This window comes from Schistocerca serialis, chromosome 2, assembly GCF_023864345.2.
Source record: "Schistocerca serialis cubense isolate TAMUIC-IGC-003099 chromosome 2, iqSchSeri2.2, whole genome shotgun sequence".
Lineage (NCBI taxonomy): Eukaryota > Metazoa > Arthropoda > Insecta > Orthoptera > Acrididae > Schistocerca > Schistocerca serialis.
The window spans coordinates 1,052,714,138-1,052,740,646 of record NC_064639.1 but is presented as its reverse complement, the minus strand read 5'-3'; the positions used below and the strand labels follow the sequence as shown (position 1 = coordinate 1,052,740,646).

The 26,509-nt window shown below is 38.2% G+C and overlaps 1 protein-coding gene across 1 annotated transcript in view; it reads left to right on the top strand.

The window, feature by feature from the left end:
• The window catches only part of LOC126458500 (centrosomal protein of 78 kDa-like), a 94,774-nt gene that overhangs the window by 48,005 nt on the left and 20,260 nt on the right, over positions 1-26,509 (top strand). The window contains 2 exon segments of the mRNA XM_050095594.1: positions 5,605-5,792; positions 19,927-20,090. Of these exon segments, the coding sequence (XP_049951551.1) occupies positions 5,605-5,792; positions 19,927-20,090 (352 nt within the window).

Sequence of the window (26,509 nt, the reverse complement as noted above, 5' to 3'; positions counted from 1 at the left end):
GGTACAGGAAACCAGATCTCTGTGGAGGCACGTCCAAACAAGAAGAGACAAACTTGTAGGGCACATCCTATAACACAACAACGTCATTGGAACAATAGCAGAAGGAGCTATTGAGGGAAGGAATCGGCGGGAGCGACCAAGGATATCATACATGCAACAGATCATGAATGACGTTGGGTGTAAGACATACGTGGAAATGAAGAGGAAGGCAGACAGAAGAGAGGAATGGCGCTCAGCTGCAAACCGACCTCAGGGTTGAACACTAAAAGAAGAAGACTTTGACTCATTTTACATCTTTGAAGCTTCCCTTTTATGTATTTCCATGTATTTTCAACATTATGTCAGAATTAAATGAAACAATAAGTTTACTGTTACCAGTCACTTGATAAAGTAAACTCATTGTTTAATTTAATGTCAATAACAGTCACAGTAAAGCATAATCTAAAAGTTTTTGCATCATGTCAGAACAAGACCAGTCAGTTGGATAACACATTCCTTACTGAAATTTCAAAATAGTTGTGTTTTATTATACTGGTGATAGGTTTCGAACTACCAAGTTAATTTTCAAACCAGGCCTATTAAAGCTCCATGAATAGTGCTTTGTTATGTGACAGTCAGATCCTGTATAGGTAATATACATAATAACATGGAACATCAGACCAATTTCACAATGTAGATGTATTTATGAAATGCATTCTAGCTCAACTGCAGATCATGAATACATCTACATTGTGAAACTAGTCTGACATCCTGTATGTTTAAGTATTGTGTATATTATGAATGTAAGAATTGATTGTCACCTAACCAAGCACTATTAGTGCAGCTTTAATAAGCCTGGCTTGAAAATGAAATTGGTAGTTCAAAAATAATTGCCTATGAGACTGTATATGGATGTGTCCTAAAGTTAAACAATGGAAATCCAGAATGGAATGTAACAATATTATCGTCTCCATTTTGGAGAGGAGAGTAAAATGAGCAGAGGAAATCAATGTAAATCACTCAAACTGAATGAGTCAAACAAAAGCAACGAGAGAGAGTATGAAAATCTTGGCACTGAAAAAAGAAGCAGAACATACACAAAAATACACAAATATTCTGAACAGATGTGCTGACTGTGAGAGAAAAATACTGTAAAAGATTTAAAATGTTATCCCAGTGATTAAAAGAAAGATAATGCTGCTGGCCAGATTAAGGAAATTTCTAAGAACATAAATAAGGATGTCCAGGAAGGAAATACAGCAGAATATTTAGAGGAAGGACTAAGAACAAAGTAAGTGGGAACAGAAGGCAGCATATAGATTTTGACAGCAGTCGAAATACTTTAAAAAGAGTGCTGAAAAATGACTCAGTTATAATCTTTATCATCACTTGATTGAGAAATTATTCCATATCTGAGGCAAGCACCATTCAGATTTGGTACATGAGACTATTTTGGAAATGTCTTTACCCCAAATGAATTTGTTCACCATTACGTGTTTTGATACATCATCATCACATCATCAGAACACAGCTGTGGTGATAATAGCAAAATAATTAGAAGAAATGCTAATGGAGAAATTTTTTCACTCACGATACAGCAATATCACTTTCAATATAATACAAAGCCAAGCTCAAAAAAGTAGCACACATGTCACTGAAAATAAGACTCTCCTACCTACGGAGTCAAGTGTCAAACTGCCTATGCACCGATAACATACCAATGAAGAAAATGTTTCACACTTTTCTTTTGTATGATAAAAGTGCATGGCAGTGCAAATTTTTTTTGTTTTACTCACATATCACTTTTAATTTCAGTAATACTTGTGCAACTTTCCTATTGCCTTGTAACAGCTGGATTGTAAAGGGAAAAAACTATTTTTACTGTTTCTGTATGAGGTGTACATTGTTCCATTTCTGTGCCTGTTGTGTAATTTGCACATACTGCTGTCTTGATGTCTGCATTTGTGCTGTATATACTGTCCATGTTTAGATGATGCGGATTCTTTTGTAATTTTTTATTACTGTGGCATTTTAATGCATTACACATGAACAGCTTGTGTTTAGTTGCAACTTCAAGTAACAACCAATTGATACACCACTTTAATATTTCCATAGTGATAGTATTTTTTGATATTCAATATATTTTCTGTATGATGTTAGGACAATTTGGTGTCTACAGTGTTTTCTACATTGGTAGTCATCAGTGCATAGGTAGTTTGGCACTTGACTCCATGGCTATGAGAGTTTTATTTTCAGTGACTTTTGTGCTCGCTTTGTATTTCATTGTAGGAGTAGAAATTACTGCATTATAGATGAAAAATTTTTTCACAAACATTTCTTCTACCACTTCCTTTCACCATAGCTGTGTTATTACGATGATGATAATGGTGGTGGTAATGATGATGACAATGTGAAACTTCCTGGTGGATTAAAACTGTGTGCCCGACCGAGACTCGAACTCGGGACCTTTACCTTTCGCAGGCAAGTGCTCTACTAACTGAGCTACCGAAGCACGACTCACGCCCGGTCCTCACAGCTTTACTTCTGCCAGTATCTCGTCTCCCACCTTCCAAACTTTACAGAAGCTCTCCTGTGAACCTTGCAGAACTAGTATTCCTGAAAGAAAGGATACTGCGGAGACATGGCTTAGCCACAGCCTGGGGGATGTTTCCAGAATGAGATTATCACTCTGCAGCTGAGTGTGCGCTGTGAGGACCGGGCGTGAGCCGTGCTTTGGTAGCTCAGTTGGTAGAGCACTTGCTCGCGGAAGGCAAAGGTCCCGAGTTCGAGTCTCGGTCGGGCACGCTGTTTTAATCTGCCAGGAAGTTTCATATTAGTGCACACTCTGCTGCAGAGTGATGATCTCATTCTGGAAACATCCCCCAGGCTGTGGCTAAGCCATGTCTCCGCAGTATCCTTTCTTTCAGGAGTGCTAGCTCTGCAAGGTTCGCAGGAGAGCTTCTGTTAAAGTTTGGAATGTAGGAGACGAGATACTGGCAGAAGTAAAGTTGTGAGGACTGGGTGTGAGTCGTGCTTCGGTAGCTCAGTTGGTAGAGCACTCGCCCGCGAAAGGCAAAGGTCCCGAGTTCGAGTCTCAGTCGGGCACACAGTTTTAATCTGCCAGGAAGTTTCATATCAGCACACACTCCGCTGCAGAGTGATAATCTCATTATGATGACAATGTATCAAAACACGTAATGGTGAATGAATTAATTTGGAATCCAGGCACTTCCAAAATTGTGTCTGCTCATTTCTCAAAATGCTACGTGTAATCTGTTAAATGCCCATCTGCCCAAAAAATCAATATTTTCCAGCATAACAAATTTTTGTTCTTTGATATCCTCCCCACAGTATAGAGATCAATGTATACATCAATCAGTGTCTGGTTACCAAGAGTTTAATTTGGGATCTGGGTCTTTTGCAGCACTTTTAAAGTGATAGTACCCGACTACAAGGTCTGTTCAAAAAATTCCAGAACTTTGTCCACAAAATTTTATACACTTACAATTTACTTATTGTGAATGGTCTCCTTCAAAATACTCTCCTCCACAATTGATACACCACTCCCAATGCCGCTTCCACTACCAGAAGCAGTCTGTGTACACCTTTTGCTGAGTCACGCGAAGAGCCATCTCCAAATTATCTTTTATCTCATCTATCATTGCAAATCGTCACCCTTTCAATGGGTTTTTCAACTTCGGACATAAAAAGAACTACACAAGGGCCAGGTCTGGATAGTACAGAGGATGAGGCAGCACAGTGATTTAATTTTTTGTTAAATAGTCACACACAAACAGGGATGAATGTGTGGGTGCATTATCATGCAAGAGCCATGAATTGTCTTACCACATTTCAAGCCATTTCCTTCTCACATTTTCTCACAGGCATCACAACATGTTTCAATAGTGCCATCAATCATCAGTTTGTCCCTGCAGCACAAATTCATGATGAACTAATCCTTCAAAGTCCAAGTAAACTATCAGCATGGCTTGGACTTTTGATCTGACTTGATGGGCTTGGAGAACCACCCATTGTGAAGATTGAACCTTGGTCTCAACATCTTATCCGTAGACACATGTCTCATCACCAGTTATTAATCTCTTACGAAACATCTCATTCTCATTTGTGCAATCCTAAAGCTCTTCACAGATTGCGAGGTGAAGATCTTTCTAGTCTTGATTCATGAGCCATTGCAACACAATGCATTCTAAGATGCTGTGTCTCGATTTCATAACATGATCCAACTGAAATGTTACATTCTTGTGCAGCCTCTTGGACAGTCAGCCTTTGATTGGGACACACAATTTCGTTGATGTTCCTGACATGAGTGTCGTCAGTAGACATCGAATGGTAGATATCGAATGGCGTCCTGAACAAGGGTGATCTTTAACTTCCATCCGGCCATTTTTAAAACATGTGAACCATTCATAACACCAAGTATGGCTAAAACACCACTCATCACTGAAGGCTTTCTGCATCATTTGGTGTGTCAATGTAATGGTTTTCTTGAGTTTGACACAAAATTTAATGCAGACACATTGCTCCTCTAACTCTGCCATCTTGAAATTCGCAAACCTTGCGACACAATGTTCTACTCAAAATAGTACTGAACAATAACTAAGAGACATACAACAATGAAACTTCCGGCAGTTACACATTAAATACAGGCATGTGCAGGGATGCCAATCACATTTCACTCCAAAACACCACTGGCACTAAATTACAAATGTTCCAGAATTTTTGAACAGACCTCATAAGTACAGTTATGAGAGCTCAAAACATGGGAGAAGGTAACCTTGACTGATGAGTCATGGTATACAATGGTGCACACCTATGGTAAGGTACAAACAAGAACACTGAAAACCATGTGTAGCTCTGCATCCTCAGTGCCAAGTGGGTACTATTCAGATAGGCCGTGGCGGCATTCTCAGGAACTGATCTCCTTGAGTTCTCTGCAGCTGTTGAGCTGTCATAGATCACAATGGTATCCCAGCACGGTCAGTGCCTCAAGGTCAGCAACCCTGCTGCCATCATTAACATGAAAAATAATGCCATGTACTGCTACACAGATGTGCACATGAAAAGTCAGGTGGTACTATGCTTCACAATGTACCGTACAAAGCTCCAGCCAGCAGTGTCATTCTGCTACGTCTGTCTCATGTGTTGCTCAGGATGTGTGTAAAGCATTTAGCGTTGATTTTCATATTAATTTAGATATCATACTGAGCCAGTGTAATGATCATTAGGGGTAGCATAAAGCAAACATGAAAAGCATTATGTTAAGAGGTGTCGTCAATAGTTTTCCTGGCATATAAATTGTTCTAGGGACAGAAGCAGTCTCCCAAAGTGGCACTTACCTCAGTGTTGCCAGTTACCAGGGTAGTCAACAGCTAGAGTGTGTGGCATGGGAAAGACAGAGAGCCCATAGGCAACACCACAAAGTATTCTCCATCTTTGTCTGTACTGAATGCATTGTGTACCCCCCTTCGTATGTGCACATCACCGTATAAAATTCAGATGCTCATGAGTGTACTTTATATTTTTCTTTTTGGGAAAGAAGTGAATAAATAGACTGTTAATATGATCTACTTTCCTTATTTTTAACATTGATTCTTTCTTTTGCAGCCATAGATCTGCAAAACTGTGGAATAACAAATCAAGGTGCCCAGGAAATTCTCAAGTTGCTGAAAGTTAATACTATTTTGACTGTTGTTGATGTACGAAATAATCATGATGTGAATGGTGATTTGCTAAATGCTATAAAAAAACAGTTGGCTGAAAACAGTTCAAGAAATGTAGAAGATACACAGGAGGTATACCTAACTAACTTAAAATTAAATCTCGTAGATTTTTTTTAATGGTGATAAATTATTAAAACTCTCAGCATTGTTTACCAAAAATGTTCTGGAAACGGATTCACACAAACAAAATTCTGAACAAAAGGTTAAATGTGAAAGTTTTTATTTAAAAGCTTTGTTCTTGCTGGTCAATACAATTGGAATAATAGAGTTGAGGTAGAGGGGGAGGGGACGACAGCACATTTAAAGAAAATCTATCTCGAACATTTGAGACTTGGTTAAATTTATGTAATTAAATGTAGTTTTAAGAGAAAGTAAGACTGCTGTCAGTTTGGACAAACTTCCACTCATAGTTGAAGCATTCGGATTCACACAAAGGCTGTTGCAAGTGCTATCCAGGAAGTAACCATACATGCTGCCTGAGACTGCAGCTAGCCCACGAATCCATCTTGAAGTTCCTCATTGCAGGCAAATTACTTAGAGCCAAGCCACTTTGTCATGTGCATGACGAAGTGAAAGTTGTTTGGAGTCAAGTATGAGCTGTAAGGAGGATGTTCAAAAATGAACTGGTTCATCAATTCTTGTGTTCCATAAAATTTCACAATGCCAGATGTCCGTAATTTTCTGCCACAATATTTCAACACAGAGCCTTACGATACAGGTGACAGTACACTGAGCTCCCCTACTTAAAATTTCGTCGGCATGTGCGTGGTATACAGAATTGTCATTTCTTAATTCTTACTTGAGCGCAAATGCTTCTGCTACAAGATGCATGCTGCTGAGAGAGTCTTCCTTGGTGAAAATTTGGCTCATCAATGTCAGATCAATCATCTTCATGCAGTAAAATTGCACAGGCACAGCTACAGAGAGCACAAAGCTTTTCTGACAATATTCCCTACAGAATCCAACTGGAAACCTGTATCCCAGTTGATAAGTGCCTCAGACAGTCATTTTCTACTGATTCATTGATAATGGGGGTTCCAGAAGTCACAATCTTTGCTGCATTGTATTTTGTCGACTGATCAGCTGAAATACAGTGTTCAGCAATAGTGGATTTGCTGAAGGAGGTGAGTATGCCACTGGTGTTCCACAATGTGCTCCAGGAATTGGGCATCATTTGCGCTATCATGATATGCTGCATTTGCAGGGAATTTTACAAACACCTGCTATATCTTACTGAAAGTTATATTTGACTGACCCCAGAAGCACTGAGATATGCTTTTGAAGTCCTGACTAGTTTTGGGGAAACATTTACAGTCTATGGCAGTTAGTCTTTTGTCTTCAAGGCCTCATCATTATACTCTTCCTTGTTCTACCATTTATATGTCTGTAGCATACTCTGTATCTTCTGGCAGTATAATGTAAATGTATAGATAAAAATCTACTCACCAAGCAGCAACAGGAGAACACACACACAAAAAGGTTTAACTTTTGCAAGCTTTCGGAGCCAGTGGCTCCTTCTTCTGGCACAGTGACTCTTTCTTCTGGCAGAAGAGATGAAGGGGAAAGAAGAGAAGTGAAGGAAAAAGACTGGAAAGGTTTAGAAAAAGGGGTCCATTTCAGAAAAGTCACCCAAAACCCTGGGCCAGGGGAGACCTACTGAATGGGGTGAGAAGGAAAGACTCTTCTCATCCTGTCCGGTAAGTCTCCCCTGACCCGAGGTTCTGGGTGACTTTTCTGAAATGGACCCCTGCTACTAAACCTCTCCAGTCCTTTTCCTTCACCTCTCTACCTTCCCCTTCGACTCTTCTGCCAGAAAAGGAGCCACTGGCTCCGAAAGCTTGCAAAGGTTAAACCTTTTTGTGTGTGTGTTCTCCTGTTGCTGCTTGGTGAGTAGATTTTTATCTATACATTTACATTATATTGTCAATAATTGACTAGTTTTGTATCTTATGAGATGAATATGAATTTTCCAGGAACACAATTGTCAGGTGTTCCAGTTCCTCTTACATGTCATCTGCATCCGATATGGTATGGGCTTGATGAATCAAAGTGTTCACAGTGCCCACTATTTCTACCAAATTGCAATTGATTTGAAAACTGCTAAGTCAGTGTTCGTTCCTCAGAATCTTCCATAAAAATGTTTGGTCCCCAGTGGACGTAAGACTCCTAATGGTGACACTGTCAGATTGTTCATAAAACTCATTGTTAAATAAAACAGGGTGTTTAAACAACCCTATCACCAATGACATGAAGCTACCCTAACACAGGTACTTTCATAAAAAAAAGAGGACAACATTGACCCTCACCAATACATCATTGCATTTCAGCTTATGTGTATTGAGTCTGCTGATAAAATCGGTAGAAGTTATTATAACTGTGGACATTTGTGTAAAATGGATCTGAGAACAGATGCTAAGTACTTAGTCATATCAAAGTTGGCTACTGAAATATTGCTCATAACAGATCATAGGCTCACCTTTATGATCTAGGCTGTCCACACAGCCTAGGTGGAACTGAAGTATGTGGTCTTAGTCTCTCAGTAGGCTCCTTTGGTAGAAAGCCAGAAGTCAAGAGTTCCATTGTTTCTCTCATCACACTTAGATGGGTCATTATTGGTCTAGTGATATGTTGAGTTACATAATCAAACATCGTTCTTATTAATATAGTCCTCTCATGGCATGATCATGGTAGCTTTACCTTTAACCACTTTGAGTACAATGGTATTTACATCTGTTGTGGAGGATTGCCCTCTCCAAATGTATTATGTTACTTTTCGGTGGCGCGGCATTCACCAACACATGGTGAAACTCCTGATGAATTTCCTCTGTTGCATCTGTTACAGGAGGTTGGAAGGAACATCCAGCAATTCACTCGAACTTTTATGGAACAGCCTATATGCCAGAAAAGCTTTAAATTCCGCATTGAGTCTTGTGTTTGCTAGACAATGTGTGGCAGAACATTGTCGTGTCAATACTTGATGGTGTCACTGTTTACAGTTCTGTCAATAGAGCTCCTTCCACATCACAATGGAAAAGAGAGAATCTGTTATCCATTAAGTTTTGTATTCTCAAAAAGGAGTTTTGTGACTCACTGAGTACAGAGCTTGGTTATGCTCATTATTTAGTCACAGACTCGTACAAAATGCCTGGAGAAATCTGTGAAAAGTTGTCCTAGAATTGAGAGACCATGAAATGTCTGTTTGCACAATTTTATATGAATTTTCTGCACTAGTTCATTGCAGACTACAGATGGATGACCACTTCTGTTATAATCTTGAATATTTACCCCTTCCCTCTTAAACAGACACCACCATTGGCATGCAGTATCTTCACTCATAGCATTTGGCCCATATATGGCACAAATTTTTGTGAAGAAAATCAAGAACTTTGAGGATTTTTTTGCCACTAAAACTATTTTATAGTTTGATTTCACATTTGGTGTCATCTTCATTTACTGTTCACTTTGAAAAACTTCTCTGCTATTGCAGCTGTAAGCACACTGACCTACTGTGTGAGTCAGCGTAGTGACTGTATCACTTCCCTCACCTTTCCATACTACTTAAAAACATAGACTACTTTCCAAGTAATCCATATAATAACTATTATTTGCCTTAGCATTTGTTAAGTGCTAATGCAAGATTATATTGTCTTGATGTAGTGATGCAACATATCAGCATTACAAACTTGATGCGATATTTTAATGTTTATGTACAGAGGAGACTTAATGTTCACCTGCCCTATTACTAGGATGACTTAGCACTAATGTACTTTGCTAAGTTTGGAATTAAATGTGATGTGCTTTCCCTCATTTGCATGGCAGTATATGTGCATACAAAATATCTCTATCAAACATACTAATATAATGCTGGGGATGAAATTTAGAATTCTTAAAACATTATTTTAACACTTTTCTGCACATTTTAAAAGAGTGAATACAACGTTTGTGCAGGTAACAAAATAAAACTCTTATCGCACCACATCTCAAAATCTATGGTTCTGATTTTTTTTGTACCGTTTTATACTGTCACAAATCAAGCGTGTGTGTGTGTGTGTGTGTGTGTGTGTGTGTGTGTGCGCGTGCCCGTGAACAGTTACAAGGTGCTAATTGTGAGGTGCTATTTAATAAATGAGCAATGACAGAAGACTGTATTGGAGGATTATATAAGCAAAGACACAGAAGTACTGGCAAAAGTTGTTCACAGTAAACCAATATAAATGAAAACAAATTTTGAATTTTGACACAGTTGTGTAGTGATCTTAAGTAGGATAGGCTTCTTTATAGTGGTGTAATGATCTTAACAATACCAGAGAAGGAAAGTTGCTACTCACCATATAGCGGAGATGCTGAGTCGTGATAGGCACAACAAAAAGATTCACACAATTATAGCTTTCCGCTATTAAGGCCTTTGTCAGCAGAGCCGACACACACACACACACACACACACACACACACACACACAGTCTGCAGTCTCAGAGAACTGAAACCACACTGCAAGCAGCAGCACCAGTGCATGATGGGAGTGGTGACTGGGTGGGGGCAAGGAGGAGGCTGGGGCGGGGAGGGGGAGGGATAGTACGGTGGGAGTGGCAGACAGTGAAGTGTTGCAGTTTAGACAGATGGCAGGAGTGAAGGTGCAGATGGGGAGGAGGTAAGTAGCGGAAAGGAGAGAAATAAAAAGAAATTAAAAGACTGGGTTTGGCGGTGAAATGACGGCTGTGTAGTGCTGGAATCAGAACAGGGAGAGGGCTGGATGGGTGAGGACAGTGACTAACGAAGGTTGAGACCAGGAAGGTTACAGGAATGTAGGATTTATTGCAGGGAAAGTTCCCATCTACGCAATTCAGAAAAGTTGGTGTTGCTGGGAAGGATCCCTATGGCACAGGCTGTGAAGTAGTCATTGAGATGAGGGATATCATGTTTGGCAGTGGGGTGTTCAGCAACAGGATGGTCCACTTGTTTTTTGGCCATAGTTTGTTGGTGGTCGTTCATGCGCACAGACAGCTTGTTGGTTGTCATGCCTACATAGAATGCAGCATAGTGGTTGCAGCTTAGCATGTAAATCACATGACTGGTTTCACAGGTAGCCCTGCCTTTGCTGGGGTAGGTGACGTTAGTGACTGGCCTGGAGTAGGTGGTGGTAGCAGGATGTATGGGACAGGTCTTGCATCTAGATCTATTACCGGGGTATGAGCCATGAGGTGAGGGATTGGGAGCAGGGGTTGTGTAAGGATGGACGATTATATTGTGTAGGTTTGGTGGACGGCAGAATAACACGGTAGGAGGGGAGGGAAGGATAGTTGGCAGGACATTTCTCATTTCAGGGCACGACGAGAGGTAATCGAAACCCTGGCGGAGAATGTAATTCGGTTTCTCCAGTCCCGGATGGTACTGAGTTACGGGGGGAATGCTCCTCTGTGGCCCGACTGGGGACTTCGGGAGGTGGTGGGAGACTGGAAAGATAAGGCACAGGAGATTTGTTTTTGCACAAGGATGGAAGGATAATTACGGTCAGTGAATGCTTCAGTGAGACCCTTGGTATATTTTGAGAGGGACTGCTCATCACTGCAGATGCGACGGCATGGGTGGCTAGGCTGTACGAAAGGGACTTGTTGGTATGGAATGGGTGGCAGCTGTCGAAGTGGAGGTATTGCTGGTGGTTAGTAGGTTCGATATGGACGCAGGTACTGATGTAGCCATTTCTGAGGTGGAGGTCAACATCTAGGAAGGTGGCTTGTTGGGTTGAGTAGGACCAGGTGAAGCAAATGGGAGAGAAGTTGTTGAGGTTCTGGAGGAATGTGAATAAGGTGACCTCACCTTCAATCCAGATAGCAAAGATGTCATCATTGAATCTGAACTAGGTGAGGGGTTTAGAATTCTGGGTTTTTAGGAAGGATTCCTCTATATGGCCCATGAATAGGTTAGCATAGGATGGTGCCATGCAGGTGCCCATAGCCATACCGTGGATTTGTTTGTAGGTAATGTCTTCAAAGGAGAAGTAATTGTGGGTGAGGATATAGTTGGTCATGGAGACTAGGAAGGAGGTTGTTGGTTTGAAGTCCATAGGGCGTCTGGAAAGGTAGTGTTCGACAGCAGTAAGACCAGGCATTAGAAATGTTAGTGTACAGGGAGGTGGCATCAATAGTGACGAGCAGGGCACCGTGTGGTAAAGGGAAAGGAACTGTGGAGAGTTGGTTGAGGAAATGATTGGTATCTTTTATATAGGAGGATAGGTTACGGGTAATAGGGTTTTGTTGTGCCTATCGCGACTCAGCATCTCCGTTATATGGTGAGTAGCAACTTTCCTTCTCTGGTACTGTTACATTCCATCCTGGATTTTCCACTGTAGTGATCTTACGTAGAATAGGCTTCTTTATAGTCATTATAATATGTTTTGTCTCTTGACATTTAAAATTCCAGCAATAAATTTAGCATCAGATTTTTTCAATTTATTGAGTTTTTCAACAAGTGATATGGGTTGATTTTGATTAAGTAACACTGCAAAAAGCAGCCTGTATGCAACTTTCGTGGTGTTTACTTATAACCCACGATTCGCTGCCATAAACAATTGTTGGAACTGCCATTGTCTTATAAAGTTCCACTCGTGTTTCTTTTCTTGTTTCATTTTTTAGACATGTTATTTATTGTTCCATATGTATTCCCGAACTTTGCTAACTTCTTCTCTATGTCTTCGACCTTTTATTATTAACCACAGTTTTTGTCTGTACAGGATGTTTTCCATTAAAAGCCATTGATTTTGTCTTCTTTTCTGATATCATCAAATGGTACCTTTCACAAATCTTGTCTAATAAATGCATTACCCTGCTCTGTCAGCAAGTGTGGCATTGTCTACTTACAAAAGGCAATGCAAGTGTGTGTTTCTCTTAACCTTAATCCACCCCATTAAAAATCTCATTCCATTTCTGGGTTGTACTATCTAAATAAATGTTAAGAAGTGTAGGTGAAACACTGTGCCATTGTCTAACTCCTTTGTTTGTGGATATAAGCTTCATTAGAGCACCATTTATATTTAAAATTACTGTGTGTGTTTGTGCAGACTTCTTAAAACTTTTAAGATGATGTGGATATCCTCCTTTCCTCATAATTCTCCACAGTTTCATCCTATCAACATTATCGAATGCCTTAATAAAATCAATTAATGCTAAATAGGTTTCCCTATTATGCTCTGTCTGTTTTCTAGCTATTTGTTTAATTATAAATACTGCATCTGTTGCCAACCTGTGCCTCCAAAATCCCATTTGTCCTTCACATAATAAACTCTCAGCTATGATCATTAACCACTTGTTCACTAGTCTTGCATAAAATTTGCATGCAGTGTCCAGTAAGCTGGTTCCTCTGTAGTTCTCACAGTTATTGTGGTTGCCTTTTTTAAATAGTGATATTATCTTTGCTTGTGGCCATGTTTCTGGAATGCTCCATTCCTCCAGAACATATTAAATGAATGTAGTGATCTCTTTTGTAGTAGAGTGCCTCCGTATTTTATCAGCTCAGTATTTATGCCATCTATACTAGCTTTTCACTTTATGTGAGGTTGAGGGCTTCTCTTAATTCACTCATACATGAAACATGTACACATTCTGTTTCAGTTTCATCCTCTTTATTCTCTGTGGAGCCTGTTACTTCATACTACAAGTTCTTCAAATGTTTTATCCATTCTGCTTCTTGGATGTTATTTATTTGAGTAACTTCTTTTTCTGTGTGATTGAGAGTATTCATAGTTTTATAATACCTCATTTCCCTTCAATGAATATCGTCTTCTATTACCCTTCTAAATGTACGCCAAGACTCTTGATGAGCTCATTTCACTGCTTGATTTGCTGCAGTTCTCTCTCATATGTAAATTTCACTACTCTTCTATGTTGGTTCACTTTTTTTTCTTTATAACTTTATGTAAGTCTGTTGTCCAAATTTCTAACCCTTTCTTCCCTCTTATCTTTTTCTTTTTTTTAAAGCTTCTTCAGCTGCTTTTCTAAATGCAGTTTCTATACTTTTCCATTCTTCTGTATTTCTTCCACTTCTTTTTTCTGTTCTAGTTCTTCATTAAGTCTCCTCTGGTACAGATCTTGTATACTGTGAAACTTCCTGGCAGATCAAAACTGTATGCCAGGCCGAGACTCGAACTCAAGACCTTTGCCTTCCGCAGGCAAGTGCTTGGGTAGCTCAGATGGTAGAGCACTTGCCTGCGAAAGGCAAAAGTCCCGAGTTTGAGTCTTGGCCCGGCAAACAGTTTTGATCTACCAGGAAGTTTCATATCAGTACACACTCCGCTGCAGAGTGAAAATCTCATTCTTGTATACTGTGTTCATTCTACAGAATGTAGATATACTTTGTAGATTTCTTCCTTCATTTTTTCTTGTGTCATCTTTTTGTTCTTTCTCCATTTGGTGTAAATACTGAATCCATTTGAGCTATCGCCAAGGAATGCTCAGGAGCTATGTCATATCCCCCATACACTCTTGTGACTCCTATGTTGCCTTCTGATTTTTCATTACTGACAGTGTGCTCAGTAAGAGACATAAATCCTTGAGGTGGCCATGTATACTTACAACCATCTTTAGTTTGTTAAAATAAACAAAATCTCTAAGCAATCTTCCATTATTACTTATTACGTTTTCTCCCATCATTCCCACAATCTGTAGGATACGTTTACTCCCTACCTCTGCTGTTAAATCTCCTGTCAGTATTATTTGATACTTATTGTTAGACTTGTCTAAAATTGATTGCAGTTTGTCATAGAAATCTATTGACTCTTCCCCCCCCCCCTTTCCTACTATAACTATTTGAAAGCTGTAATTCTTTCATTTATTTAACTGTACCCTCTACTTCTCTTCTCTTCTTCGATCTCCTATGTATGTAAATTGGGCTGCTTTAAAATTTCTGCCAGCTCCTCTTTGTTTGCTTATCCTCTGACATTCTGTGTTGCTATCTTAATTCTATTGGCAATCCATTTATTTTTTTACTTTTTTCATCGCCATGTTTGTCATCAGTGTATTCGACCTTGATTCAAGGCTGTTTTGGGTACTATTAGTACTTGAGAAAATTCACCTAGCTGCCTTGCAAGGGCTGTGCAATAATATAATATAAAAGTTAAAGTTATCAGACTTTACATCCTGATTCCAAATATTTTAACAAGTTGTAGAAGGAGTGGATGATGATGTGTTCTTTTACTTTGTTTTTGAGTGTCTGGACGTTTTTAATTTCCTATCTGGTGTCTCTCAGCACCATTTCGTATACTTTTGCACCTGAATATAAAACTCTGTTCTAACCTTAGATAAGGCTGCAGTCTCTGCAGAAATTATTCTCACTTCTCCTACTGAGGCTGCGAATTTCACAGTTAATCAGCTCACTGTAAGAGAGCATATGTATAACTTGGGCAAAGAAGAACAGACCATGTTTTGTCATTAGTAAAACTAGAGAATGGGTTTTTATGTAAAGTTTACATGCAGAATATGTACATATTTATGGAATGAAAATGAGTAAAATATGTATCAGAAAAATATTTAACATGAAACAATAATTTAAACTGAAATCAACTTCTGATTCACACTGTAGTGTTTATATTAACATGGAATTAAACATTGCAGAAACATGTAAAGTACATTAAGACAGTGCACTTTAAGTTACTTAATTTTTTATTCTGCAGTCATAGAATGTTCCCAACCAGAAAGAATGTTTTTGTTGGAGGAAAATGATCCCTCCAAGTCTCAGAATGTTGAAAGTGCAAATTTAAGGAGATGAAATGTTCCTAGAGAGATGTAGACTGAGCATAATCATTTCCCCACTGGGGGGGGGGGGGGGGGGGGGGGGGGGGGGAGGGGGGGGGGGACTGCAGACAGTAGAAAAGTTGAGTAACCTGCTTTTCTTGCCAAAGCGGAGTCACAGTTACTCACTACCTTCTGCCTAGTATCACCGTTAATGTCAGTCAGCTTGCATTTGACATTCTCAACAATTTTTAGTGATTTTTGCAGAGGGAGACTAATAGATTCTAATTCTACAATGCTAATGGCAAGTCAGGCAAAGTTACTCTGGATGCATGCCAGAGCATTTTTGATTTTGGTTCAGTAAAAGCATTTTGTGCCTCTCATACTGAAACTGAAAATTCTCCTGAAAATGAATCAGTCACAGATTTCACAGCTTGAAAATGTTAATCATAAAAACTGACAGCTTCAATCCCTGTACCCCACTGGATTAGGACAGGCTCAGGGGGCAACACAAGGTTTGGCAGCAGTTCTCAGTAAACCAACACATGATGGGGGGGGGGGGGGGCAGGGGCTTTGAAAAATACATTCTTTATTTATAAAATTATTTTATTCTCCTGTGGGTAGTTGCTGCACACTTATCTGGTGATACTTTACAGTGTATTGGCCAGGCAAATGAAGTGTATTAAGTTCAAATAGAATACATGGAAGGGCAGTTGCTGCCTTCAGCTTGTAGGCTGCAGCATTCAAATACAGAACAACTTTTTCTTCTTGGACCCTTCAGCCCACAGCGCTTTGCCGTTCATCCTGCTGTTGAATGAATTGTGCATTACAGCAATTTTAAGGAAATCAGTACTGGCTTTGAGGTTCTTCTCCATCGAGTTTGCCAACAGTGAAATTGCTTATGAAATATCCATATATGTCTGTTGTTTCATCAGAGGCTATTCGAATGTGGTGGTTACTTATATAGTGCCACACACTTTTTCAGAATATTGTGATAACAAGAGTTATCGACAAAATTATTTAATTGGATTGATAAAATATCTACTCACCAAGTGGCAGCAAAACCCACACATAAAAGACAGTTGTAATTGGCAAGCTTTCAGAGCCAGTGGCTCCTTCTTCAGGCAGAAGGATTTAAGAGGAAGGAAGAGGGATGAAGAAAAACGACTGGAGAGGTCTAGGAAAAGGGGTAGATTTCCTTCTCATCCCATATGGTAACTCTCCCCTGATCCATTCTGGGAGACTTTCCCGAAATCTACCCCTTTTCCTAGACCTCTCTAGTCCTTTTTCTTCACCCCTCTTCCTTCCTCTTCAACCCTTCTGTCTGAAGAAGGAGGCATTGACTCCGAAAGCTTGCCAATTACAACCGTCTTTTATGTATGTGTTCTGCCACCACTTGGTGAGTAGATCTTTTATCTATCAAAATCTAAATAGTTTTTTTCTTACTGCCGATTCATGAGGAATCTGTTGCCCACAGTACTTTTGAAGAACAATGCAATATGCAGGCACTTGAAGTTTGTAGCGTGGATTGTTCATAGAAATCGTAGCATACTACATATCATGGGAAAATTAGTTTGTGAAGTTTTTTCATCTGTGTTAATAACATTTGTTTCTTAGGCAATATGCACTGTTTTGTTCTTTGTGTCTGCATCACTACATATATGTTACTGTTCAAAGAGCACCCGATTTGCTTATTGTATGTTTGACATAGAACAATATTTCTATCAGTAACGAAGGTGTCATCTATTGTAATATAAGCTGACAATTTTGATGCAATGGAAGTTATCATGTGTACAAATAGTAATGAACTCTTAAGAAGAACTGTCTAGCAAAAAGCTTTGCTTTTGAGAACTTAAATTTGGATCTTAGAAAGTTACTGTTAATTCCTGACATAGCTTGTCTCCATCCTGGCTATCTTAAAGTTTTACATAAAGTTAAAATTTTTTAAAATCATATCTTTTAACAGTCAAGATTGCAAAGTGATGACTAGTTTCCGTTGATTATAAAGCCATCTTCAGCTCTGGAATAATAACAGAAAATTGCACTAAGGTAGACTACCAGAAGGAATTACACCAAGCACACTTATATCAGCAAAAGGTCAATTACCTACTGATTATAAAAACTTGTAGTGTTTGCACATAGGATCAGGCTAAGAGACAACATCTGGATCACAGTGGATGCTCATTTAAGAGAGAGGTCTCAATAGAATAATGGCATATACCATCAAGATAAAATATTAGGGATTTTTCTTCAATATTTATCGTGATCTTTTATAAATATATAGTTTGTCTTTTCACTGTATTTTTTAATTTCCTTTTATTCTACTTACTGGTCATGTGATCCATGCCCTCTGGACATTTGTGGCTGTGATCACATCACTTCTGCTTCGCCCAGCCCATGACCTCAGATGTCAGGGTACATCTTACTTGTAATGGCATTGCGCTCATGTTGCAACCTTGTTAACGTGTTATTCTATTTAATTATTTGTTGTATAATATAAAGATATTTATTCTACATGTCAGTTTGATTTATGTGGCCGTCCCTGCATCTCTTCTCCTTTGCCCACCCCATAGTCATGTCGGACTAGGACACTCTCGCCTGTGGAGTATTAAGTGTTACATTCATTTTGCAACCTAGTCTACAGTGTCTTCTATTTAATTACTTATTCTCTTTCTTTCCTCCTTGATGACATGTAATTGTATCACATATTGATGGTCAAAATAATATTTTACATATTCACCTTATGTGCATATATTTTTCTTAACTTTTATTTTGTGTTATGATGTTGGCTGGATATTGTTTAATCAGTTCTTTTTCCACTGTTAGATGATGTGTTTTATTACTATATTACATGATCTTATTTATTGTTACTATGTTTACTCATTCACCACTTTTTGTTATGCTGCTTTTTCCTTGTGGACCTGTGTGAGCATGCATAGCTGACTAGTTTGCATACAACTTTGAGTGAATCACACTCTACTAAACCCACTAGTATTCCTGTAAATGATTTGGTTGAAAGTTGCCGATGTAAAAAATTTTGTATGCAAAATATTGTGTATGCAAAATATTGTGTATCTACACAGACTGTTAAGATGGGTTTGTTCCTGACATATTTTTCCTTGGTGTACTGAATTTCGTATTAACATCTCTGTTTATTGCTTATGTCTTGAATGCCTAATATTTATGTCAGTGATATGTGCCATTATTCTATTGAGATCCATCGCTTTTACGAACATCAACTCTGATGCAGATGTCGTGTCTTCGCCTCAGTTTACAAGCAGACACTATGCATTTTTATAATTGATATGTAACTGACACATTGCTTGTATTACAACAGTTTGTTTAATCCCTTCTGAAATTCTACCACAGTGCAATATTCCCTTATTACTCCAGATCTGAAGATGGCTGTATAATCAGCTGAAACTTGTCATCATTTAATGTTATTCACTTGCAATTCTGACTTTCAAAACATTTTAATAAAAAGTTTTAACTTTATGTAATACTTAGAAAATTAACAGAATTACATCCTTCATAATCCTACTTAAAAGTGTAACTGATCGCATTTTATTGCACTATAATGTGATTTTTAAAGCTAATTTTCTTCTGGCCTTCAATTTTTATGGTAGATCTGATTTGGAATGTTTTTCTGGGGAGTGACCTACCCTAGAAGCTAAAAAACAATAATATGTAATTTTATATAGCACAAAGCTAAAATATATAAAACATGTAATTATAATATGATGTGTAGTGATAAAATAAAATATATAAACATTGTAGCATACTCTGTGAAAGATTTACACTTTCCACTTGTATAGGAGTGAAGAAAAGCTCTGTAATTACATAAAAATTTGGGTTCTATGAGTAACCACTTCTAATGTAGGGTAATCAATAAAAGAAGAAACTAAAAAAAAATATCTTCCTTGTGGACTTACGAGCAACGTGAAGTCAGGTGCGCTCTTTTTCAATGAACAGCAGTATTTCGTTTGTAACTTGACAACACAAAAAAAGCAATTGCAGCTTAGACTGCATATGCTGACCCAGTTTCTTTTGTTATGTGTCATATGTTTTTATCTTACTTCATGTAATACTTCAATATATAATTTATTTGCCTAAAGTAGGCTAATTTGTTTTTATAGAAAATGTATAGGGCCTAGTCATAAATTTTACCTATAATGTAAATGAAACCAAATTTAAGTTTCTGTATTTCCTATTTTATTTTCTAATTGTGACCAAATATAAAATTATACATCAGTTAAATATTACAACTTATTTTGTTCTTGCTGCTCAGAATATATTTACTACTGAAGAGTTTGTCCACTTTTGCAGAAATGGATAATTACTGATTTTCCAAATGGATATTTGCTAAGGTTGAAGGTCTTGGGGAGTTAAAGGTACTTTTATTTTTTTGTAACCAAGCTGTACATGTAGCACTTTGCATTTTTTGCCTTATAATTTAAATGGCTGTTACATATCTTTGTTGCTTTCAGTATAAATGGATGACTTTAGATGCAAGCTTGGAGGAACAGTCTCATTCTGCAGCTTCTAAAACACATCCTTACTTCATGTACTCAAATCAGGAAAGAAGTTTACACCAAAAAGGAGTAGCAAATGGTCGAGCTGCAGGATCCACATCTTTCTGGGCACAGGAAAGGTATTCTATAAGATTTAAAGCTACAAAAAGTATTGTTAGTCTCTCCCCTTTTATCAAGTTACATTACATATAACTTTATTTAATCTAAATATTGGAACTCAAGATGAGACCAGGTATTTCATTGAGAACCTGCAAAAGGATTATACTTACCACAGGTGACAGTTCCTCTTGCAAATTGGGTGAGCTGTACTGATTGAGAAACATAAAACTCATAATCTTCTATTCCACATCTGTTCAAGTTGCATCTGTGACTCCTTTGTGTTCAAGGTTTCAAGGTAACACAAATTTTACAAGTCTCTCCGCAGTGCCGTATGAATGTTAGTCGCGCATGCCGTATGATTGTTCACCAGCCTGGGTTACTTCCCTTCAAGTGGACTCTCCCAACATTCCACTGTTTCGTTTATCTCAGCTAGCGTCAGTAGTATCTAGAATGAAACTTTCACTCTACAGCAGAGTGTGTACTGATATGAAACTTCCTGGCAGATTAAAACTGTGTGCCGGACTCGGACTCGGTTCGCAGGAGAGCTTCTGTGAAGTTTGGAAGGTAGGAGATGAGGTACTGGCGGAATTAACGCTGTGAGAACGGGGTGTGAGTCGTGCTTGGGTAGCTCAGTTGGTAGAGCACTTGCCCGCAAAAGGCAAAGGTCCAGAGTTCGAGTCTCGGTCCGGCACACAGTTTTAATCTGCCAGGAAGTGTCAGTAGTATCATTGGTGTGTGTCGTTACGTGTTGAGGTGAATGTTTAAGTTTAGTTCCTTTGTTCATTTGTTTTGTTTTTGTCACTGTTAAAATGCTAACCATTGAAGAATGTGTGTTTTTAGTTGAACAAGTGTTCACAGCTGGCGGTAAATTCGTCAAACATTTAATTTAGTTTTCCCAGAGACAAAACCCCCACATCGCGATACTGTGCGAGATTTGACTAACAAATTTCGAAGTACGGGTTCAGTGACAGATGCACCGAGAAGTGGTCGTCCTAGAGTGTTGTCTGAGGATAAACTACTCGATATTTCTGATAAAATATCCCTGATCCCAAACAAGTCAGTAAGAAAACTCGCCCAGGAAACTGATATTAGTGTCGGAATGGCCCACAGAGCTGTAAGGAAAAAATTAGAACTTTTCCCATACAAAGTGACAGTCATGCAAGAACTGAAAAATACTGACCATGACAAGAGACTGCATTATTGTCAATGGTTCAAAAATTTCGTTCAACAAAATGGAAGGGATATTCTAAATGAAATGTTTTTCACTGATTAGGCATGGTTTCACTTATCCAGGTACATGAACTCACAAAATTCTCATATGTGGAATACCACAAATCCATTGTGTATTCATGAGGAACCACTTCATTCTGTGAAAATAGGAGTTTGGATTGCAATTTCTAGATGTCGGATTGTGGGTCCCATATTTTTCAACAAAACAATAAACACACAACGATACTGCAGTTATATTCTTTACCCATTCATAGGAGAACTTCTGTTAAGTGAGATACTGAACGGTTATTTTCAACAAGATGATGCAACCGTGCATACAGCTCGCATTTCAGTGTCGCTGCTTGCTGATGTTTATGGCGATCGCATAATTTCACAGGGACTTTGGCCTCCAGGATCGCGGAACTAACGCCGCCTGACTTTTTCTTCTGGGGTGCAGCAAACGCAACTGCCTATAAAAAACCGTCCAAAATCCATCGATGAATTGAAAACTGCAATATCCACTTTCACTACTTCTGTTATGGAAGAAATGTTACAGCTTGTGTTTGGAAACATGATTAGAGATGTCTTGAATTGTGTATTCAACTACGGTGGGGGGGGGGGGGGGGGGGGGGGGCAGTTTCAACACTTAATGTGAAAATTTCTAAGTAAAAATGAATATTCAATAAATTAATATCTTGTATTTCATTGAGTTTCATTTCGGCATATTCATTGCAGCATACGGCATGCGCAGCTAACGATCGTATGGCACTGCAGAAAGACTTTTTGAACACCCAGTGTTTGTATTTACTAAAATGGTCATAGTGCTCTTTTATGTATGACGATTTCTTTCTTTTCCTATATTTGTTGCACTTCCATTATATTTGGTGTAAGTGCCTGCTATAGTTGTCAATATACAAGGACTGTTAGGAAAGTAAGTTCCATCTGGTTGTGAAATGGAAACCACTGTGAAAATCTATTGAAGCTTTGCACAGATGTGTTGGACAGTGTCTCTAGTATGCCTGTTGATAGCATCATGTTGCTGTTTTCAGTTTTCAGTGTACAGTGAGCACATAAAGGTGCCTAGGAAATAGTGTTTCCTGCCAAGTATGAGGTCCTGGTGAGAGATTTCACTTGATGCCATGCAGCCCACATAACAGAACTCTCATGCAGTTCCTTCTTCATTACAATTCTTTGCTGCACCCTGCAGGGGCAATAAAGATCCTCCTGCAGCATTTTCAGTGGGAAGTGTTTGATCGCCCACTATACAGCCAATAAATCTCTGCCGCAGAGTTTCATCTCTGCTCACATCAACCGCTGGCTATGAAGACAACATTTGGCACAGACAGTGAGCTGTAGACCAGCGTAGAGAATTGGCAGAAAGCACAGGCAGCTGCCTGCTAAGATGAGGGGACCAGAAAGTTGGTACAACACTATGACAAATGTCTAAGAGTGATGACTGTGTAACAAAGTAGTTGGAAGGTGTAGCTAACTGCTGCAAATAAAACACTTTTGATTTTCACAGTGGTTTCCATTTTGCAACCGATGGGAACTTACTTTCTGAACACCCTTCATATGATTGAAACCAGCTTTTGCTGTATTACATGATATACTGATGGTTTGCCAACTTCTGAGTATTTTTGCAACAAATGCCAAATCATTTAAAAAAAGGCCTTTTCATCATTATTTCAGCTTAATTTGGATAGTTGAAATTTTCTTTTTACCCGGAGAAAGGTGAACAGTATACTTAAATTTTTTGACAAATGTATTATGTTTCACCAGAATATGTTGTTCTGGAAAGCCCATGACTGTCAGCAACAATTATATAATCATATTTCAAAGTAAATAATTGCAGATTCAGAATACAGATTGTCAGAAAATGTGAAATTATTTTTTTATCACCTGCAGCATATTTTATGTCATCAAATCAAATGAATGCAATTTAAACATTTGATTGTATGGGATCCAGCAACTGTACACTATTTAATTACAGGATGTATATACAGCAGGGAAGGAAAATCAAAAACTCTGCAACCGAAGTGGCTGTATATACGTCCCATAATTAAATGTATACAACTTTTTATTATTCCAGGTGTTTTTGTGGCTATTGCCCTCACAAAGAAGCATATTATATACATCAACACAAAAAGTTTGCCTACATTCTAATAGCTCACATTTTCTGTATACAGTAATTCCTGTTTCTGCTACTCCGATCTGCAATTAAAAATATATTACTTTCAAAGCAGACTATCTTGTCAGTACTATTGGTCTAAGCATTTCAAAGTTATCTCATTCCTTGATCAGTAAACCAATTCATCATGTCAGCCTTCGTGCAATAGAGACACTACAAACCCACATCTACAAATTCAAGAGCATTATTCAGTTTATATTTCACTGTAGTTGGCTTAGAAACAACTCACAAGTTTTCTTGCAGGAGTGTGGCTTTCTAGAGCCATGTTCTTCGAATAATAAGTATTTCATAGTGGCCAGAATGCTGTCTCTCAGCTCAGGTAGCAGTATTAGGCAAGCAATTCAGTGACAACAAAGCTATGCTTAGCACAGAATGCAGAAAACATGTCTGTAGCTGTCAAAGGTTTAAAAGTAGATGCTTCCAGGATTCTTTGTTGATACATCCACAATTAACACTTTATTCAGAACCTGATTGCTACTACCTTTACTATATAACTAGTCTGAACTAATTCATAAAAATTTATTTATTTCACCTGTCTTCATTCTGTGATGTTTTTTTCATATTCTGAAGTCAGTCACAGTCCATTTATGTAGGATATTCTAACTCAAAAGCTGATGTGGTAATATGTTATATTTAGCTGTAACTCCTTTGTCGGTGCACAATGGAAAGTCTAAATGTTCTTCCGTAATTACTTTGTAGCAAAGTTTATTATTACATGGGATTCATTGAATTCAAATAAACAAATATAATACTGTAACACTTAAATCTGAGCATCAGCTCTTAAGATTTGATGCCAAAGTTATTAATATGTTGTTTGGGATTTGGTTGAACAAAGCATGCAAAAAAGTTACACAAAAACTCAGTTTTGCCTGTTTTATACTCAGAAATTCCTCTTACTATGTAGATTTGCAGACAAGATTGCTCATATACTTTGCATTATTTCAGTCGATTCTGTCCTGTCTTCTGGAACAGTGCAGCTAATGTGAAAAAAATGGTTATTCTACAGAAATGTGCAATAAAAATATTGTGAAAGTTGATAATAGAACATATTGCATAAACCTCTTCAGGAACCTGTGGTTTCTTACAATTACACACCAGTACAAAAACCCTAATGTTATTTGTGGTTAATATGATAACATGATAGAATTTAGAATGAATTCAGCAATTCAAAACTGAAGTGCAAGAAGTAAAAATCATTTCCAAATAGACTATGTAACCCTCTCTATGGTACAGAATGGAGTTCTGTATTCTGGTGCAAAATTCTACAGCAGATTGTCAAGAGAACACCAGGAAGGAAACTAAAAATCTCCCAATATTTAAAAACACAGTAAAAGAATACCTCTTTATCCACTCCTACTATGTATCTGAATACTTGGGCTCAGGATTGTAAATTCTGCCCAACACTACTAATATTTGTATCAAGTAGATCCTGATTTTGTCAGTATATAAACATGTAATAGTGATCTGTAGTAGTAGTAGGAGGAGGAGGAGGAGGAGGAGGAGGAGCACCTTTTTTCAATGTAGTAGTTTTTCTCCTTATGTCATAAATAAAGTATTAAAGAAGCATTTCTGTAATCGTCACTTTGAGTATTTAAGCATTAATTATAATTTTTTGTTAGTATATTTTACATAACTGGCAAGCAGTGGTTACTTCTGCCTGTTAGTGTTTAACCTGAATCATTCCACATCCCTGAAGGCTCTCCTCCTTGATGAGAGTAACAGAATGTGATGTGTGAATGGATGACTGAAAGCAGAGTGAACACCATTAGTAACCTGACCTGAACAATAACATAAAAGACGTAAATGGCAGGGGAGGTAGAGGGTGTGGTGAGAGAGGGAGGGGAGAGGGGAAAAAAAACATTAACTACAATAAGGAAGGCGACCAGTGATCGATGGTATTCAGGGAGATACTTTTGATAATAGTATGTCATTGCCTGTTTTATTCTATACTTAGCTTTGTAATTTTAGCTAAATGGCACGTGCAATCAAAATTGATGTTTCTATCACCATTATAATCATCATTTCGGACAACAACATTATGACATCATGCACTATAGAAACATACATATAATAATATGAAATAGAATACACTGTTACTCACTACATAGGAGAGGACATTGAGAAGCAGATACACACATTGGAAGAAGACTTATAGATATTATAACCTAGAAGTGAAATGCCTTCTTCAGATGCAGAAAAATACACACATGCATTCATGCACATACAGCTGTCACATTTGAGCCACTCTTGTCTCCGAGGGCTAAGGCCCAACTATATTTAGCAGGCTTATTATTTCATTATCCTGCTGATTGTCTGAACCTTATCCTTTATTGAAAGACTTCTTGTAGTTCCTTTCTTAATCAATTATGTAGTTGTTTCTCCAGTGCTCTGTATTTCTTTAGAAGCATTTGCCCTGGAAAAAAGCGAAAACGATGTCCGCCATCATAAAAATCTCCTTCATTTTGACCTCTCCGATTTTCTCAGCCTGAGTGATTGATGATTTGCATTCACTTGTTGAGCCAAAGTATTGACTGCAGATTTCTGCCCAATATTACAACTGACCAGTAGTCTGCTACGGGTGCTGCAAGCTGTGTTGTTATGCCTATTCATTGCTTGGACTCTTATGTATAACAACATACGTCATAGAACTATAAAAAGACTGTTAGGTCACTTGTTGATATATCCAGCAGAAAAACAATCAACAGCTTGTCTGAATACCTAAAAGCACACCATTAACTCTTACATTCTCATCACAAGAAAATATAGGCTGATTGAGAGAAATATTGTCACTAGTCTTAGCTCTGATACCACATAATAGGAAATTAGTTAACAGTTTCAGGAGGAGACTCCAAACCATTAGAAACACAATAAATTAATATTTCCATGAGATAAAAACAAACATGGAGACCTATTCCATTGGTACCTGAAGTTATTCTCTCCTCCATGTACATGCACCAAACTATAAAATATTTTCTTTCCCATTATCCAACAGAATGCAAATGGCTGAGCATCTTTTCAATTGTCATATGCAACTTAACACTC